This window comes from Coregonus lavaretus, assembly GCF_964263955.1.
Source record: "Coregonus lavaretus genome assembly, contig: HAP1_SCAFFOLD_421, whole genome shotgun sequence".
NCBI lineage: Eukaryota > Metazoa > Chordata > Actinopteri > Salmoniformes > Salmonidae > Coregonus > Coregonus lavaretus.
In genome coordinates this window covers 316,263-332,881 of record NW_028158552.1, presented here as the reverse complement: position 1 = coordinate 332,881, position 16,619 = coordinate 316,263, and the positions used below count along the sequence as shown (strand labels likewise).

Here is a 16,619-nt window from a genome sequence, read left to right as displayed (position 1 = left end):
ACTTGAGTAAAATGTCATTAAAGTAACAGCACTGCTACTTGAGTAAAATGGTGGCTAGCCTCAGTGTGGCTAGTGTCAGTGTGGCTAGTGTCAGTGTGGCTAGCGTCAGTGTCAGTGTGGCTAGTAACAGTGTCAGTGTGGCTAGTGTCAGTGTGGCTAGTGTCAGTGTGGCTAGTGTCAGTGTCAGTGTGGCTAGTAACAGTGTCAGTGTGGCTAGTAACAGTGTGGCTAGTGTCAGTGTCAGTGTGGCTAGTGTCAGTGTCAGTGTGGCTAGCGTCAGTGTGGCTAGTGTCAGTGTGGCTAGTGTCAGTGTGGCTAGTGTCAGTGTCAGTGTGGCTAGTAACAGTGTCAGTGTGGCTAGTGTCAGTGTGGCTAGTGTCAGTGTCAGTGTGGCTAGTGTCAGTGTCAGTGTGGCTAGCGTCAGTGTGGCTAGTGTCAGTGTGGCTAGCGTCAGTGTGGCTAGTGTCAGTGTGGCTAGCGTCAGTGTGGCTAGCGTCAGTGTGGCTAGTGTCAGTGTGGCTAGCGTCAGTGTGGCTAGCGTCAGTGTCAGTGTGGCTAGTGTCAGTGTCAGTGTGGCTAGTGTCAGTGTGGCTAGTGTCAGTGTCAGTGTGGCTAGTGTCAGTGTGGCTAGTGTCAGTGTGGCTAGTGTCAGTGTGGCTAGTGTCATTGTCAGTGTGGCTAGTGTCAGTGTGGCTAGTGTCAGTGTGGCTAGTGTCAGTGTGGCTAGTGTCAGTGTGGCTAGTGTCAGTGTGGCTAGTGTCAGTGTCAGTGTGGCTAGTGTCAGTGTCAGTGTGGCTAGCGTCAGTGTGGCTAGCGTCAGTGTGGCTAGCGTCAGTGTGGCTAGTGTCAGTGTGGCTAGTGTCAGTGTGGCTAGTGTCAGTGTGGCTAGTGTCAGTGTGGCTAGTGTCAGTGTGGCTAGTGTCAGTGTGGCTAGTGTCAGTGTCAGTGTGGCTAGTGTCAGTGTGGCTAGTGTCAGTGTGGCTAGTGTCAGTGTGGCTAGTGTCAGTGTGGCTAGTGTCAGTGTCAGTGTGGCTAGTGTCAGTGTGGCTAGTGTCAGTGTCAGTGTGGCTAGTGTCAGTGTCAGTGTGGCTAGTGTCAGTGTGGCTAGTGTCAGTGTGGCTAGTGTCAGTGTGGCTAGTGTCAGTGTGGCTAGTGTCAGTGTGGCTAGTGTCAGTGTGGCTAGTGTCAGTGTGGCTAGTGTCAGTGTCAGTGTGGCTAGTGTCAGTGTGGCTAGTGTCAGTGTGGCTAGTGTCAGTGTGGCTAGTGTCAGTGTGGCTAGTGTCAGTGTGGCTAGTGTCAGTGTGGCTAGTGTCAGTGTGGCTAGTGTCAGTGTGGCTAGCGGTTCATCAGTATTTATTTCTCTCTTCAGGACAGAGACTAGAATACCAACTGCATCACCCTCACCAAGTAGACAGCTTTGGATTGGCTGTCGTCAACTTCTAAAGCTCTACGGCCAGTCAGCACCTCCAACAGCACCTGAGGAAGAGAGGACAAGATGATTGTGTAACATCTACCCAGTCATCGGAACAGTTGTCTTGGTGTATAGTAGTCTATATACTATACTACAGTAGTCTCCAGTAGTATAGTAGTACAGTAGTATAGTACAGTAGTATAGTATAGTACAGTAGTAGTATAGTACAGTAGTATTGCATAGTACAGTAGTAGTATAGTACAGTAGTATAGTATAGTACAGTAGTAGTATAGTACAGTAGTATAGTATAGTACTATACTACACTATTGTAGTACAGTAGTATATTAGTACAGTAGTATAGTATAATACAGTACAATAGTATAGTGTTGTACAGTAGTATAGTAGTACAGTAGTATAGTATAGTACAGTAGTATAGTACAGTAGTGTAGTATAGTACATTAGTTTAGTACAGTAGTATAGTATATAGTATAGTAGTACATTAGTATACTATAGTAGTACAGTATAACAGTAGTATAGTAGTATATTATAGTAGTACAGTAGTATAGTACAGTAGTATAGTAGTACAGTATAGTAGTACAGTAGTATAGTAGTACAGTAGTATATTATAGTAGTATAGTAGTACAGTAGTATAGTACAGTAGTATAGTAGTACAGTATAGTAGTACAGTAGTATAGTGTAGTAGTACAGTAGTGTAGTATAGTACATTAGTTTAGTACAGTAGTATAGTATATAGTATAGTAGTACAGTAGTATACTATAGTAGTACAGTAGTATAGTATAACAGTAGTATAGTAGTATAGTAGTATATTATAGTAGTACAGTAGTATAGTACAGTAGTACAGTAGTATATTATAGTAGTATAGTATAGTAGTACAGTAGTATAGTATAGTAGTACAGTAGTATAGTAGTACAGTAGTATAGTAGTACAGTAGTATATTATAGTAGTACAGTAGTATAGTACAGTAGTACAGTAGTATATTATAGTAGTACAGTAGTATAGTATAGTAGTACAGTAGTATAGTATAGTAGTACAGTAGTATAGTATAACAGTAGTATAGTAGTATATTATAGTAGTACACAGTAGTACAGTAGTATAGTACAGTAGTACAGTAGTATAGTACAGTAGTACAGTAGTATATTATAGTAGTACAGTAGTATAGTATAACAGTAGTACAGTAGTATAGTACAGTAGTACAGTAGTATAGTACAGTAGTACAGTAGTGTAGTACAGTAGTATAGTATAGTAGTACAGTAGTATACTATAGTAGTACAGTAGTATAGTATAACAGTAGTATAGTAGTATAGTATAGTAGTACACAGTAGTACAGTAGTATAGTACAGTAGTACAGTACAGTAGTATATTATAGTAGTATAGTATAGTAGTACAGTAGTATAGTACAGTAGTATAGTAGTACAGTATAGTAGTACAGTAGTATAGTAGTACAGTAGTATATTATAGTAGTATAGTATAGTAGTACAGTAGTATAGTACAGTAGTATAGTAGTACAGTATAGTAGTACAGTAGTATAGTGTAGTAGTACAGTAGTGTAGTATAGTACATTAGTTTAGTACAGTAGTATAGTATATAGTATAGTAGTACAGTAGTATACTATAGTAGTACAGTAGTATAGTATAACAGTAGTATAGTAGTATATTATAGTAGTACAGTAGTATAGTACAGTAGTATAGTAGTATATTATAGTAGTATAGTATAGTAGTACAGTAGTATAGTATAGTAGTACAGTAGTATAGTAGTACAGTAGTATATTATAGTAGTACAGTAGTACAGTAGTATAGTACAGTAGTACAGTAGTATATTATAGTAGTACAGTAGTATAGTATAGTAGTACAGTAGTATAGTATAGTAGTACAGTAGTATACTATAGTAGTACAGTAGTATAGTATAACAGTAGTATAGTAGTATATTATAGTAGTACACAGTAGTACAGTAGTATAGTACAGTAGTACAGTAGTATATTATAGTAGTACAGTAGTATAGTACAGTAGTACAGTAGTATAGTACAGTAGTACAGTAGTATAGTATAGTAGTACAGTAGTATAGTATAACAGTAGTATAGTAGTATAGTATAGTAGTACACAGTAGTACAGTAGTATAGTACAGTAGTACAGTAGTATAGTACAGTAGTATATTATAGTAGTATAGTATAGTAGTACAGTAGTATAGTATAGTAGTACAGTGTGTGCTCTCCTCCTACCACTCCAAAGCTGAAGGTGTCAATGGCTACTCCCAACTCTCCTGTTTTGAGGTATTCGTCAGGTAAGTACGCCTGCGTTCCCCTCACCGTCCTGGTATAGGCTACCGTAGTGGTTCTACCAGCTGAGCTGCTGCTGCTGGTGCAGAACCGGGCCAGGCCAAAGTCACCCAGCTTAGGCTCCAGGTGCTCGTCCAATAGGATGTTGGAGCTGGAGAAGAAGACGACGGATGGTTTGAGTGGGATTTATCAAAAGAAAAAAAACAGCCTCCTCACTTAGGATCAATGCAAAACCTATTTATTGTGCCTAGTTTTCGTACTAAAGTCAGCATCAGCTGTATATCTGCCAGTTGTTCTTCTAGAGGCTAATTTCTCATTTCAAAGATGAGATGGAGGCTTAATATGGTCATCAAGTATCCTTGATCGTAAGAAATTAGTGTCGTTAAAAACACTATTCTTGAAATAAAGGAGTAATTGATCAGATTCAGTGAGTGAGCATCATACCTCTGGAAGATGGAGGGCTTAATATGGTCATCAAGCATCCTTGATAGTAAGAAATGATGGGGACAAAATAATGATTCAGTGAACAGAGCAGCCTACCTCTTGCCTGGTGACTCAGCCTGAATTTAACAGAGCAGCCTACCTCTTGCCTGGTGACTCAGCCTGAATTTAACAGAGCAGCCTACCTCTTGCCTGGTGACTCAGCCTGAATTTAACAGAGCAGCCTACCTCTTGCCTGGTGACTCAGCCTGAATTTAACAGAGCAGCCTACCTCTTGCCTGGTGGCTCAGCCTGAATTTAACAGAGCAGCCTACCTCTTGCCTGGTGACTCAGCCTGAATTTAACAGAGCAGCCTACCTCTTGCCTGGTGACTCAGCCTGAATTTAACAGAGCAGCCTACCTCTTGCCTGGTGACTCAGCCTGAATTTAACAGAGCAGCCTACCTCTTGCCTGGTGGCTCAGCCTGAATTTAACAGAGCAGCCTACCTCTTGCCTGGTGGCTCAGCCTGAATTTAACAGAGCAGCCTACCTCTTGCCTGGTGGCTCAGCCTGAATTTAACAGAGCAGCCTACCTCTTGCCTGGTGACTCAGCCTGAATTTAACAGAGCAGCCTACCTCTTGCCTGGTGACTCAGCCTGAATTTAACAGAGCAGCCTACCTCTTGCCTGGTGGCTCAGCCTGAATTTAACAGAGCAGCCTACCTCTTGCCTGGTGACTCAGCCTGAATTTAACAGAGCAGCCTACCTCTTGCCTGGTGACTCAGCCTGAATTTAATTCCACTCCTCTATCGATCGCTACATACATTCAGTCTGAAACTGCCATTCTAGAAGGGGAGAGGCTATACGGACACGCATGGGGCCCAAATTTATGACGAATTTTGTACGTTTCTTTTACAAAAATGTAGACGTTAATGCTATAGCTGTACATTTTTTAGTGGAAATCACTATAATGTGCTTTAGCTGTCACCCTTGCCTGATATTGGCTACTATCTAGCTACTACCCTCTCCTTACTGTCCTGATATTGGCTACCATCTAGCTACTACCCTCTCCTTACTGTCCTGATATTGGCTACCATCTAGCTACTACCCTCTCCTTACTGTCCTGATATTGGCTACTATCTAGCTACTACCCTCTCCTTACTGTCCTGATATTGGCTACTATCTAGCTACTACCCTCTCCTTACTGTCCTGATATTGGCTACTATCTAGCTACTGTCCTGATATTGGCTACTATCTAGCTACTACCCTCTCCTTACTGTCCTGATATTGGCTACTATCTAGCTACTACCCTCTCCTTACTGTCCTGATATTGGCTACTATCTAGCTACTACCCTATCATTACTGTCCTGATATTGGCTACTATCTAGCTACTACCCTATCATTACTGTCCTGATATTGGCTACCATCTAGCTACTACCCTATCATTACTGTCCTGATATTGGCTACCATCTAGCTACTACCCTCTCCTTACTGTCCTGATATTGGCTACTATCTAGCTACTACCCTATCCTTACTGTCCTGATATTGGCTACCATCTAGCTACTACCCTCTCCTTACTGTCCTGATATTGGCTACCATCTAGCTACTACCCTATCCTTACTGTCCTGATATTGGCTACCATCTAGCTACTACCCTATCCTTACTGTGGCAAGTGGGAGTGAAGGACACTTTGCCCCATGTTGTTGTGTGGTCGGCTACCAGCGCAAACTCTCCCCGTTGATCAGTAGACTATCACGGCGACATCCAGATGGCTACTAGTTCCAAATACTAATATTACAAGTTATTTATCGTGTAGGCAACTATCCTCCTCTATCTAGTAGGATGGGAAAAAAAAAAAAACTGGCCACGTTAGCTTACGCCAGCAACGTAAAACAGCTGCCTGGTGGGAAGCAACTCACGTCTGCAAGCACACGCCTCTTCGCCCAACCATATTGTTTCGCTCCGGCAGACCTGTCGCCCACAGCGAAAAGGCTAGCAAGCACCTTAGATACAAAACCGTCGCATTGGGGTCATTCACACCGGCTTGTCATTACGTTAGCTGATTGACATGTCACGGTGACATCCAGATGGTGACCAATACTACAAGTTGTCTCCCTCGCCCGTCAAAATAAAACACAACTTTATTTTACACGTTTTAACTAGCTCCATGCTGCTGTTGTTGCCAGCACAAACTAGGTAGCTGGAAGGGCTCATCAGGACGACTGACTGAACTAAATCCATTCTTCTCCACTCGACTCTCAGCTGCGCGACAAACAGTGCATTCGTAAAGTATTCAGACCCCTTGACTTTTTCCATATTTTGTTAAGTTACAGCCTTATTAAAAAACAGATCAAAGAAAATAACAAAAATCCTCAATCTACACACAATACCCCATAATGAAAGCCAAAACAGATGTAGACATTTTTTGCAAATTTATTCAAAATAAACTGAAATGCCTTATTTACATAAGTATTCCGACCCTTTGCTATGAAACTCGATATGGAGCTCAGGTGCATCCTGTTTCCATTGATCATCCTTGAGATGTTTCTACAACTTGATTGGAGTCCAACTGTGGTAAATTCAATTGATTAGACATGATTTGGAAAGGCACACACCTGTCTATATAAGGTCCCACAGTTTGCAGTGCACGTCAGAGCAAAAACCAAGCCATGAGGTCGAAGTAATTGTCCGTAGAGCTCCGAGACAGGATTTTGTCGAGGCACAGATCTGGGGAAGGGTACCAAACAATTTGCTGCAGCATTGAAGGTCCCCAAGGAACACAGTGGCCTCCATCATTCTTAAATGGAAGACGTTTGGAACTACCAAGACTCTTCCTAGAGCTGGCCGCCCGGCCAAACTGAGCAATCGGGGGAGAAGGGCCTTGGTCAGGGAGGTGATCAAGAACCCGATGGTCACTCTGACAGAGCTCCAGTTCCTCGGCAGAGATGGGAGAACCTTCCAGAAGGACAACCATCTCTGCAGCACTCCACCAATCAGGCCTTTATGGTAGAGTGGCCAGACGGAAGCCACTCCTCAGTAAAAGGCACATGACAGCCCACTTGGAGTTTGCCAAAAGGCACCTAAAGCACTCTCAGACCATGAGAAACAAGATTCTCTGGTCTGATGAAACCAAGATTTAACTCTTTGGCCTGAATGCCAAGCGTCACATCTGGAGGAAACCTGGCACCATCCCTACGGTGAAGCATGGCGGTGGCAGCATCATGCTGTGGGGATGTTATTCAGCAAAGTACTGAGAGATCCTTGATGAGCGCACTCAGGACCTCAGACTGGGGTCAAGGTTCACCTTCCAACAGGACAACGACCCTAAGCACACAGCCAAGATAATGCAGGAGTGGCTTCGGGACAAGTCTCTGAATGTCCTTGAGTGGCCCAGCCAGAGCCCGGACTTGAAAACGATCGTACATCTTTGGAGAGACCTGAAAATTGCTGCGCAGTGACGCTCCCCATCCAACCTGACAGAGCTTGAGAGGATCTGCAGAGAAGAATGGGAGAAACTCCCCAAATACAGGTGTGCCAAGCTTGTAGCGTCACACCCAAGAAGACTCGAGGCTGTAATTGCTGCCAAAAGTGCTTCAACAAAGTACTGAGTAAAGGGTCTGAATACTTATGTAAATGTGACATTACAGTATTTTTGCAAAAATTTCTAAAAACCTGTTTTTGCTTTGTCATTATGGGGTATTGTGTGTAGATTGATGAGGGGAAAAAAACAATTTAAATCAATTTTAGAATAAGGCTGTAAGGAAAAAAAATGTGGAAAAAGTCAAGGGGTCTGAATACTTTCCGACTGCGCTGTACGTCATCAATTTGGGCACCAGGCGTTTCCGTATAGCCTCTCCCTCCTAGAAGTTGTTTGTGCGACTTCAAAATGAGGGGAGTTGTACAAAAATTCATCAGCAACTGGATCGTCTCTTACAAATCTAACTTATCAGAATATCAAAGTTGATAAGACCATGTAGGCTGGCTCTGGCCCAACCCATCGGTTTCTAGGAACAATAAGAACATTCTAGAAATCATCGGGGAGGGAGGCAAATCCAGAAGAATGGTGGAAGAGAAACGTCATGTGGATGGGTAGCCAGGAAAACCTACCTCTTGACGTCTCCGTGTATGAGCTGGGGAGAGGAAGAGTGGAGGAACTGGATGGCTCTGGCTGTGCCCAGCAACACACTGACACACTGTGGCCAGAAGAGGGCAGCACTAGCCTGAGGGAGGGACACACACGTAGACGGACAGTCAACACACACCAACCCATTATATTCCAGGTTCCAGCCTTGTGTCATGTCCTCCTTTCCTATTGTTTAATAAGCTGTCTCAATAACAGTCCCCGTCTCTCCATATAGCTGTCCCCGTCCCCATATACAGTTGAAGTCAGAAGTTTACATACACCTTTTTACAAACACCTAAAAACTCAGTTTTTAACAATTCCTGACATTTAATCCTAGTAAAAATTCCCTGTCTTAGGTCAGTTAGGATCACCACTTTATTTTAAGAATGTGTAATGTCAGAATAACAGTAGAGAGAATGATTTATTTCAGCTTTTATTTATTTTATCACATTCCCAATGGGTCAGAAGTTTACATACACTCAATTAGTATTTGGTAGCGTTGCCTTTAAATTGTTTAACTTGGGTCAAACGTTTCAGGTAGCCTTCCACAAGCTTCCCACAATAAGTTGGGTGAATTTTGGCCCATTCCTCCTGACAGAGCTGGTGTAACTGAGTCAGGTTTGTAGGCCTCCTTGCTCGCACAAGCTTTTTCAGTTCTGCCCACAAATTTTCTATAGGATTGAGGTCAGGGCTTTGTGATGGCCACTTCAATACCTTGACTTTGTTGTCCTTAAGCCATTTTGCCACAACTTTGGAAATACACTTGGGGTCATTGTCCATTTGGAAGACCCATTTGCGACCAAGCTTTAACTTCCTGACTGATGTCTTGAGATGTTGCGTCAATATATCCACATCATTTTCCTTCCTCATGATGCTATCTATTTTGTGAAGTGCACCAGTCCCTCCTGCAGCAAAGCACCCCCACAGCGTGATGCTGCCACCCCCATGCTTCACGGTTGGGATGGTGTTCTTGGGCTTGCAAGCAACCCCCTTTTTCCTCCAAACATAACAATGGTCATTATGGCCAAACAGTTCTATTTTTGTTTCATCAGACCAGAGGACATTTCTCCAAAAAGTACAATCTTTGTCCCCATGTGCAGTTGCAAACCGTAGTCTGGCTTTTTTATGGCGGTTTTGGAGCAGTGGCTACTTCCTTGTTGAGCAGCCTTTCAGGTTATGTCGATATAGGACTCGTTTTACTGTGGATATAGATACTTTTGTACCCGTTTCCTCCAGCATCTTCACAAGGTCCTTTGCTGTTGTTCTGGGATTGATTTGCACTTTTCGCACCAAAGTACGTTCATCTCTAAGAGACAGAACTTGTCTCCTTCCTGAGCGGTATGACGGCTGCATGGTCCCATGGTATTTATACTTGCGTACTATTGTTCGTACAGATGAATGTGGTACCTTCAGGCGTTTGGAAATTGCTCCCAAGGATGAACCAGACTTGTGGAGGTCTACAATTTTCTTCTGAGGTCTTGGCTGATTTCTTTTGATTTTCCCATGATGTCAAGCAAAGAGGCACTGAGTTTGAAGGTAGGCCTTGAAATACATCCGCAGGTACACCTTCAATTGACTAAAATTATGTCAAATTAGCCTATCAGAATCTTCTAAAGCCCTGACATCATTTTCTGGAATTTTCCAAGCTGTTTAAAAGCACAGTCAACTTAGTGTATGTAAACTTCTGACCCACTGGAATTGTGATACAGTGAATTATAAGTGAAATAATCTGTCTGTAAACAATTGTTGGAAAAATGATTTGTGTCGTGCACAAAGTAGATGTCCTAACCGACTTGCCAAAACTATAGTTTGTTAACAAGAAATTTGTAGAGTGGTTGAAAAAAACGAGTTTTAATGACTCCAACCTAAGTGTATGTAAACTTCCGACTGTAGCTGTCCCCGTCAATGTTCTTTAGTTTTAAAAGATAAAAATAGACTGACCTGGTTGTGCAGCTGGTCTTCCAGAGAGCCGTTGGGCATGAAGACATAGAGCAGACAGTGGGCTCCTCGTCCGATACTGTAGCCCACAAGGTCCACTATATTGGGATGTCTGTATCTGGGAGTGGAAAGGCACAGTTATTTTTCTGCCCATTGTCCGTGTCTTACAATGAAGAAGACACTTTTGACTTGTAATTTCTTGGGGGGGGAGTCGTACAGGTGGAGCAGTGCTTTATTCAACAATAGGAGGAAGACGACCTGCTTGGCCGAAGAGGGACTCACCACAGCAGACCAGCAGAAGAGAGAGAGAGACTCACCACAGCAGACCAGCAGAAGAGAGAGACTCACCACAGCAGAAGAGAGAGAGACACCACAGCAGACCAGCAGAAGAGAGAGAGAGACTCACCACAGCATACCAGCAGAAGAGAGAGAGAGACTCACCACAGCAGACCAGCAGAAGAGAGAGAGAGACTCACCACAGCAGAAGAGAGAGAGAGAGAGAGACTCACCACAGCAGACCAGCAGAAGAGAGAGAGACTCACCACAGCAGAAGAGAGAGAGAGAGAGAGACTCACCACAGCAGACCAGCAGAAGAGAGAGAGACTCACCACAGCATACCAGCAGAAGAGAGAGAGACTCACCACAGCAGACCAGCAGAAGAGAGAGAGACTCCCCACAGCAGACCAGCAGAAGAGAGAGAGACTCACCACAGCAGAAGAGAGAGAGAGAGAGAGAGAGACTCACCACAGCAGACCAGCAGAAGAGAGAGAGAGACTCACCACAGCAGAAGAGAGAGAGACTCACCACAGCAGACCAGCAGAAGAGAGAGAGAGACTCACCACAGCAGACCAGCAGAAGAGAGAGAGACTCACCACAGCAGACCAGCAGAAGAGAGAGAGACTCCCCACAGCAGACCAGCAGAAGAGAGAGAGACTCACCACAGCAGACCAGCAGAAGAGAGAGAGAGACTCACCACAGCATACCAGCAGAAGAGAGAGAGAGACTCACCACAGCAGAAGAGAGAGAGAGAGAGAGACTCACCACAGCAGACCAGCAGAAGAGAGAGAGACTCACCACAGCAGACCAGCAGAAGAGAGAGACTCACCACAGCAGACCAGCAGAAGAGAGAGAGACTCACCACAGCAGACCAGCAGAAGAGAGAGACTCACCACAGCAGACCAGCAGAAGAGAGAGAGACTCACCACAGCAGACCAGCAGAAGAGAGAGAGACTCCCCACAGCAGACCAGCAGAAGAGAGAGAGACTCACCACAGCAGAAGAGAGAGAGACACCACAGCAGACCAGCAGAAGAGAGAGAGACTCCCCACAGCAGACCAGCAGAAGAGAGAGACTCACCACAGCAGACCAGCAGAAGCAACAGAAGGCTGAAGAGGACAGTATATAGGGAACTTCTGATTCTCCACCTGGGCTTTTCTTGGTCAGGCTTCTGTATGATGGTATGGCACACAATATGATGTATGTGGAGTAGGGCAGACCGGTACTTTCCTACTAGAGCTGACCCCATTTAGTCGACCGGTACTTTCCTACTAGAGCTGACCCCATTTAGTCGACTGGTACTTTCCTACTAGAGCTGACCCCATTTAGTCGACTGGTCGATTGTTTGGTCGATAGGCTGTTGGTCGACCGAGAATGTTTTAGTCGAGCAGTTTAAAAAAAATAAACAAATAAAAAGTTTTATGGCACGTCTTGATTGACGCACGTCTGAGTGGACTAATCCACTGCGGAGGCTCACCAGTACCACCTGTAGTATATTTACCATTAATTACCATCATTTATCATCTACAATGTTCGTTTGGTTACCGTAATTTCTGTTAATGCATTCAATATATTATTATTATTATTCCAGTCTTTTACAACTCTCGTTGTCGGAGTGGACACGTTGTTTGCAGAGCGCACAACCTCGGCTACACAATCTCGGCTACACTTGTGAGAAACAAGTTTTGGTTTATTTAATTCCATTTACGAGTTCTGTCAATTTAGTCGTTGTCTTTTGTTTGTAGCGCTCCTGTCAACGTTGAGTAAGGACGCGCACCTGATTACGCATAGAAGTAGACCACTAAATGACCTGTGGAGCTTCTCAGAGTAATTTTTTCTTCGCCTCAAAACAGCAAGTAAACAAAAGTCTGTTTTTACATCCATTGAAAAATGACAATAGTTCCTCAATTTAGCCTATTTGCAAAATCTTTCTAGCCATCTCCCTTTCGATAGCCATTCAGCGTGAAAGGAGAAAAAAAATATGTCATGCTCTGATCCGGTGGAAACCTGTTTACTTCATCTCTTGCACAAATACAGCTGTGTCTGTCCGGGGCTCACTGGCGCAGGAAACTGAGGGTCCAGAATATTTTATACAACGTTGCAAGTTCGTTAGCCCTTGGGCTGGACCAGGTTGATAGTTGATACAATGTTTCAAGTTCATTGCAGACAGGCCATGCGTAGCCAATGTGATTTATTTTTTATCACCAATATTTTCTACCTGCAGGTGCAATGTTATTATTGGTGCGCTTTATTTAGGCTATTTTTATAGTTTTTATATACTTTTAGATTTCTACAATCTTCGTTTAGATAGAATTTACATTAAATCACATGACAATCATTTTAAGATACATTTATTTTATAAAAAGTCTTTGTAACTGTTCCACGAAAATGTGCATATGAAAATTATAACAGATCAGTAGAATTGGTAAGATAAAATGGCAAAATGGAAAAGGTGGCCGGTCCCAGGTGTATTCTATTACAGGCAACTTCGGAAAAGTAATGGCAGAATCTGCAAAGGCCAGCAGCAAAGTGAGGGTGGTGGTTCGGGAACAGCTTTTTTTTTCTTCTGGTTATGCCATCTTGATCTCTCGCTCCCTCTTGAGTCATTTGGGTCTTCATTATTTAAAAATCTTAAAGCATCAAACAAGCTCAGTAGCCTACATATAGTTGATTTTACTAAAACACATAGGGTGTGTCTATATAAAGGAAAAAAATCTGTTTAAAAATTTCGACCAGTCGATTGGTCGAAAGAACACACGACTCTTGGTTGACCAAGATTTTTTTTTTTTTTGTAGGGGCCAGGCCTATTTCCTACACAGATAACTTCTTAGAAAAGAGAGACAACCAAGAAGAATTGAAAGCAGAACGATGTTAAAGTGAGATGTCAGAGATAAAGAAGGAGAGGTTCTAAAACAAGAGTTTAAGAACGGACTGTCAGCTTACTGTGATAGTTTCTCCACTTCGGTCTTGAAGCTCTCCTTCACCACGCTCCAGTCTAGTAGAGAGTTCTACAAAGAGACACGAACAAGATCCCATATAACAAACAGCATTTTACTGGCTTTCTTTTATTTAAAAATCATTCAAAATGACATTTACTGACCAGTTTAAAAACAGAAATAATAAAAGTAAATCATCAGTCGACATTTATACCGAGCAGTGTCTGAGGAAGGCCCGGAAAAATTGCCAAAAGACTTCAGCCGCAGACTATTCTCTCCATTACCGTCTGGCAAGCGGTACCGGAACATCAGGTCTTGGACCAACATGCGCAGAGACAGCTTCTATCTCCAAGCAATAAGACTTGTGAACAGCTAACTGACATCCACGGACTACCCGCACTGACTCATACTCGCAGGTCTCTATTCACAAGCACAATGTCACTCTCACGCTGCTGTTCCTATTATTATTTATCCTGCTGACCAGTCACTTTTACCCCTGCCTACGTATACATACACTATACAGTGCATTGGGAAAGTATTCAGACTCCTTCCCCTTTTCCCACATTGTTACGTTACAGCCTTAATTTAAAAAAAATGGATTTTAAAAAGGTTTCCTCAAATCTACACACAATACCCCATACTGAAGAAGTGAAAACAGATAAAGAAATGTTGGCATAAAAATAAAATGTGGGGATGTTTTTCCAGCGACAGGGACTGGGAGACTAGTCAGGATCGAGGGAAAGATGAACGGAGCAAAGTACTGAGAGATTCTTGATGAAAACCTGCTCCAGAGCGCTCAGGACCTCAGACTGGGGCGAAGGTTCACCTTCCAACAGGACAACGACCCTAAGCACACAGCCAAGACAAAGCATGAGTGGCTTCAGGACAAGTCTCTGAATGTCCTTGAGTGGCACAGCCAGAGCACGGACTTGAACCCGATCGTAAATCTCTGGAGAGACCTGAAAATAGCTGTATACTTTCTGAATGCACTGTATATACAAAAGTATGTGGACACCCCTTCAAATTAGTGAATTCGGCTATTTCAGCCACACCCGTTGCTGACAGGTGTATAAAATCGAGCACACTGCCATGCAATCTCCATAGACAAACATTGGCAGTAGAATGGCCCGTACTAAAGAGCTCAGTGACTTTCAACGTGGCACCGTCATAGGATGCCACCTTTCCAACAAGTCAGTTCGTCACATTTCTGCCCTGCTAGAGCTGCCCCGGTCAACTGTAAGTGCTGTTATTGTGAAGTGGAAACGTCTAGGAGCAACACCAGCTCAGCCGTGAAGTGGTAGGCCACACAAGCTCATAGAACGGGACCGTCGAGTGCTGAAGCGCGTAAAAATCGTCTGTCTTCAGTTGCAACACTCACTACCGAGTTCCAAACTGCCTTTGGAAGCAACGTCAACACAATAACTGTTTGAAGGGAGCTTCATGAAATGGGTTTCCATGGCCGAGCAGCTGCACACAAGCCTAAGATCACCATGCGCAATGCCAAGCGTCGGCAGGAGTGGTGTAAAGCTTGCCGCCATTGGACTCTGGAGCAGTGGAAACGCGTTCTCTGGAGTGATGAATCATGCTTCACCATCTGGCAGTCCGACGGACAAATCTGGGTTTGGCGGATGCCAGGAGAACGCTACCTGCCCGAATTCATAGTGCCAACTGTAATGTTTGGTGGAGGAGGAATAATGGTCTGGGGCAGTTTTTCATGGTTTGGGATAGGCCCCTTAGTTCCAGTGAAGGGAAATCTTAATGCTACAGCATACAATTAATTACATTCTAGATAATTCTGTGCTTCCAACTTTGTGGCAACAGTTTGGGGAAGGCCATTTCCTGTTTCAGCATGACAATGCCCCCGTGCACAAAGCGAGGTCCATACAGAAATGGTTTGTCAAGATCGGTGTGGAAGAACTTGACTGGCCTGCACAAAGCCCTGGCCTCAACCACATCGAACACCTTTGGGATGAATTGGAACGCCAGGCCTAATCGCCCGACATCAGTGCCCAACCTCACTAATGCTTGTGACTGAATGGCAGCAATGTTCCAACATCTAGTGGAAAGCCTTCCCAGAAGAATTGAGGCTGTTATAGCAGCAAAGGTGGGACCAACTCCATATTAATGTCCATGATTTTGGAATGGGATGTTCGACAAGCAGGTGTCCACATACACTACATTAACAAAAGTATCTAACCCCTACTACCATTGTATCCCTGCACATTGATAACATACTATAAAAAGGTACTGACCTTGTATAGTGTACATTCTCCTGTGTTTTACTTTGTGTTTTTATTCTTAGATGTTGTATATTTTTAGATATCTGACCTAGTATTGATTCAGTGCTCTTTAACCCTTTACACTGGTTCTCGTATACGGGTTGTGACTGACAGTCATTCTGAACCTGAGCAGCACACGCAACAAGAAGTTGCCCACATCCCTGCCGCTAATTGGGCAACTTCTGTAAATGTTTTGTTGTCTTGAGTGATTTAGAAATTAAAATATATACACAGGTTAAAAGTAATGACTAAAATGTTCCACCCTTAAATATAGTTGTGAAATGTTCTTGTTTTAAGTATGATTAGTACTTTCTTAGTAGTGACTAATTATTACACTCCGAAACCGTGCGAGATGTGTTAGAATCAACTACCTGGAAATGTGTGAGTGTAGGGCAAGTTGAGATTACATTGTGTTACTATTTAGCAATGTGAGTAAGAGTTAGGCCAGACAACAAAGGACAAGGAGAACTGGCTACAGACAACTGGGAAACCAAGATAACTGAGGAATTTAGGGAGGAGAGAGACTGTTAGGCTTGGAAGAGTGCATGTATGTATGTATGTGTGTATGTGTGTATGTGTGTATGTGTGTATGTGTGTATGTGTGTGTGTGTGTGTGTGTGTGTGTGTGAACTGATGGTCAGGAGAGCAGTTTTAAAGTGGAAAACTACAGCCCGCCTAAAGAGGGGAGGGATTTTTTGTATGACGTGTGAGTATATATAAAAGATGGACTATGAAAATTGTGATGGCAGAATTCTCAATGAATAAACATCTGACTACGCAGACCGGGACTCTGTCCGTTTCTTGATCCTTTTGGGAGACGCACAGAGACACTGAAATAAGTTTGTTGAATAATTCACATAACACTGAGTGAGGGAAATGCTGTCCATTAATGAGTACTTGATGTATTCTGAAAGATGAGAAATTGAGGATTAGACTAAATACCAC

General features: G+C 43.3%; 1 protein-coding gene across 2 annotated transcripts in view; it reads right to left on the bottom strand.

Moving 5' to 3' along the window:
* LOC311123851 (interleukin-1 receptor-associated kinase 1-like) overlaps positions 1-16,619 on the bottom strand; it is a 36,146-nt gene that overhangs the window by 4,967 nt on the left and 14,560 nt on the right. For both annotated transcript variants that reach the window (XM_084198073.1, XM_084198072.1), the window contains exons 6-10: positions 13,403-13,467; positions 10,188-10,302; positions 8,231-8,343; positions 3,648-3,855; positions 1,405-1,476 (exon numbers count right to left, since the gene is read on the bottom strand). In XM_084198073.1, the coding sequence (XP_084054199.1) occupies positions 1,405-1,476; positions 3,648-3,855; positions 8,231-8,343; positions 10,188-10,302; positions 13,403-13,467 (573 nt within the window). The remainder of the gene's footprint in view (positions 1-1,404; positions 1,477-3,647; positions 3,856-8,230; positions 8,344-10,187; positions 10,303-13,402; positions 13,468-16,619) is intronic.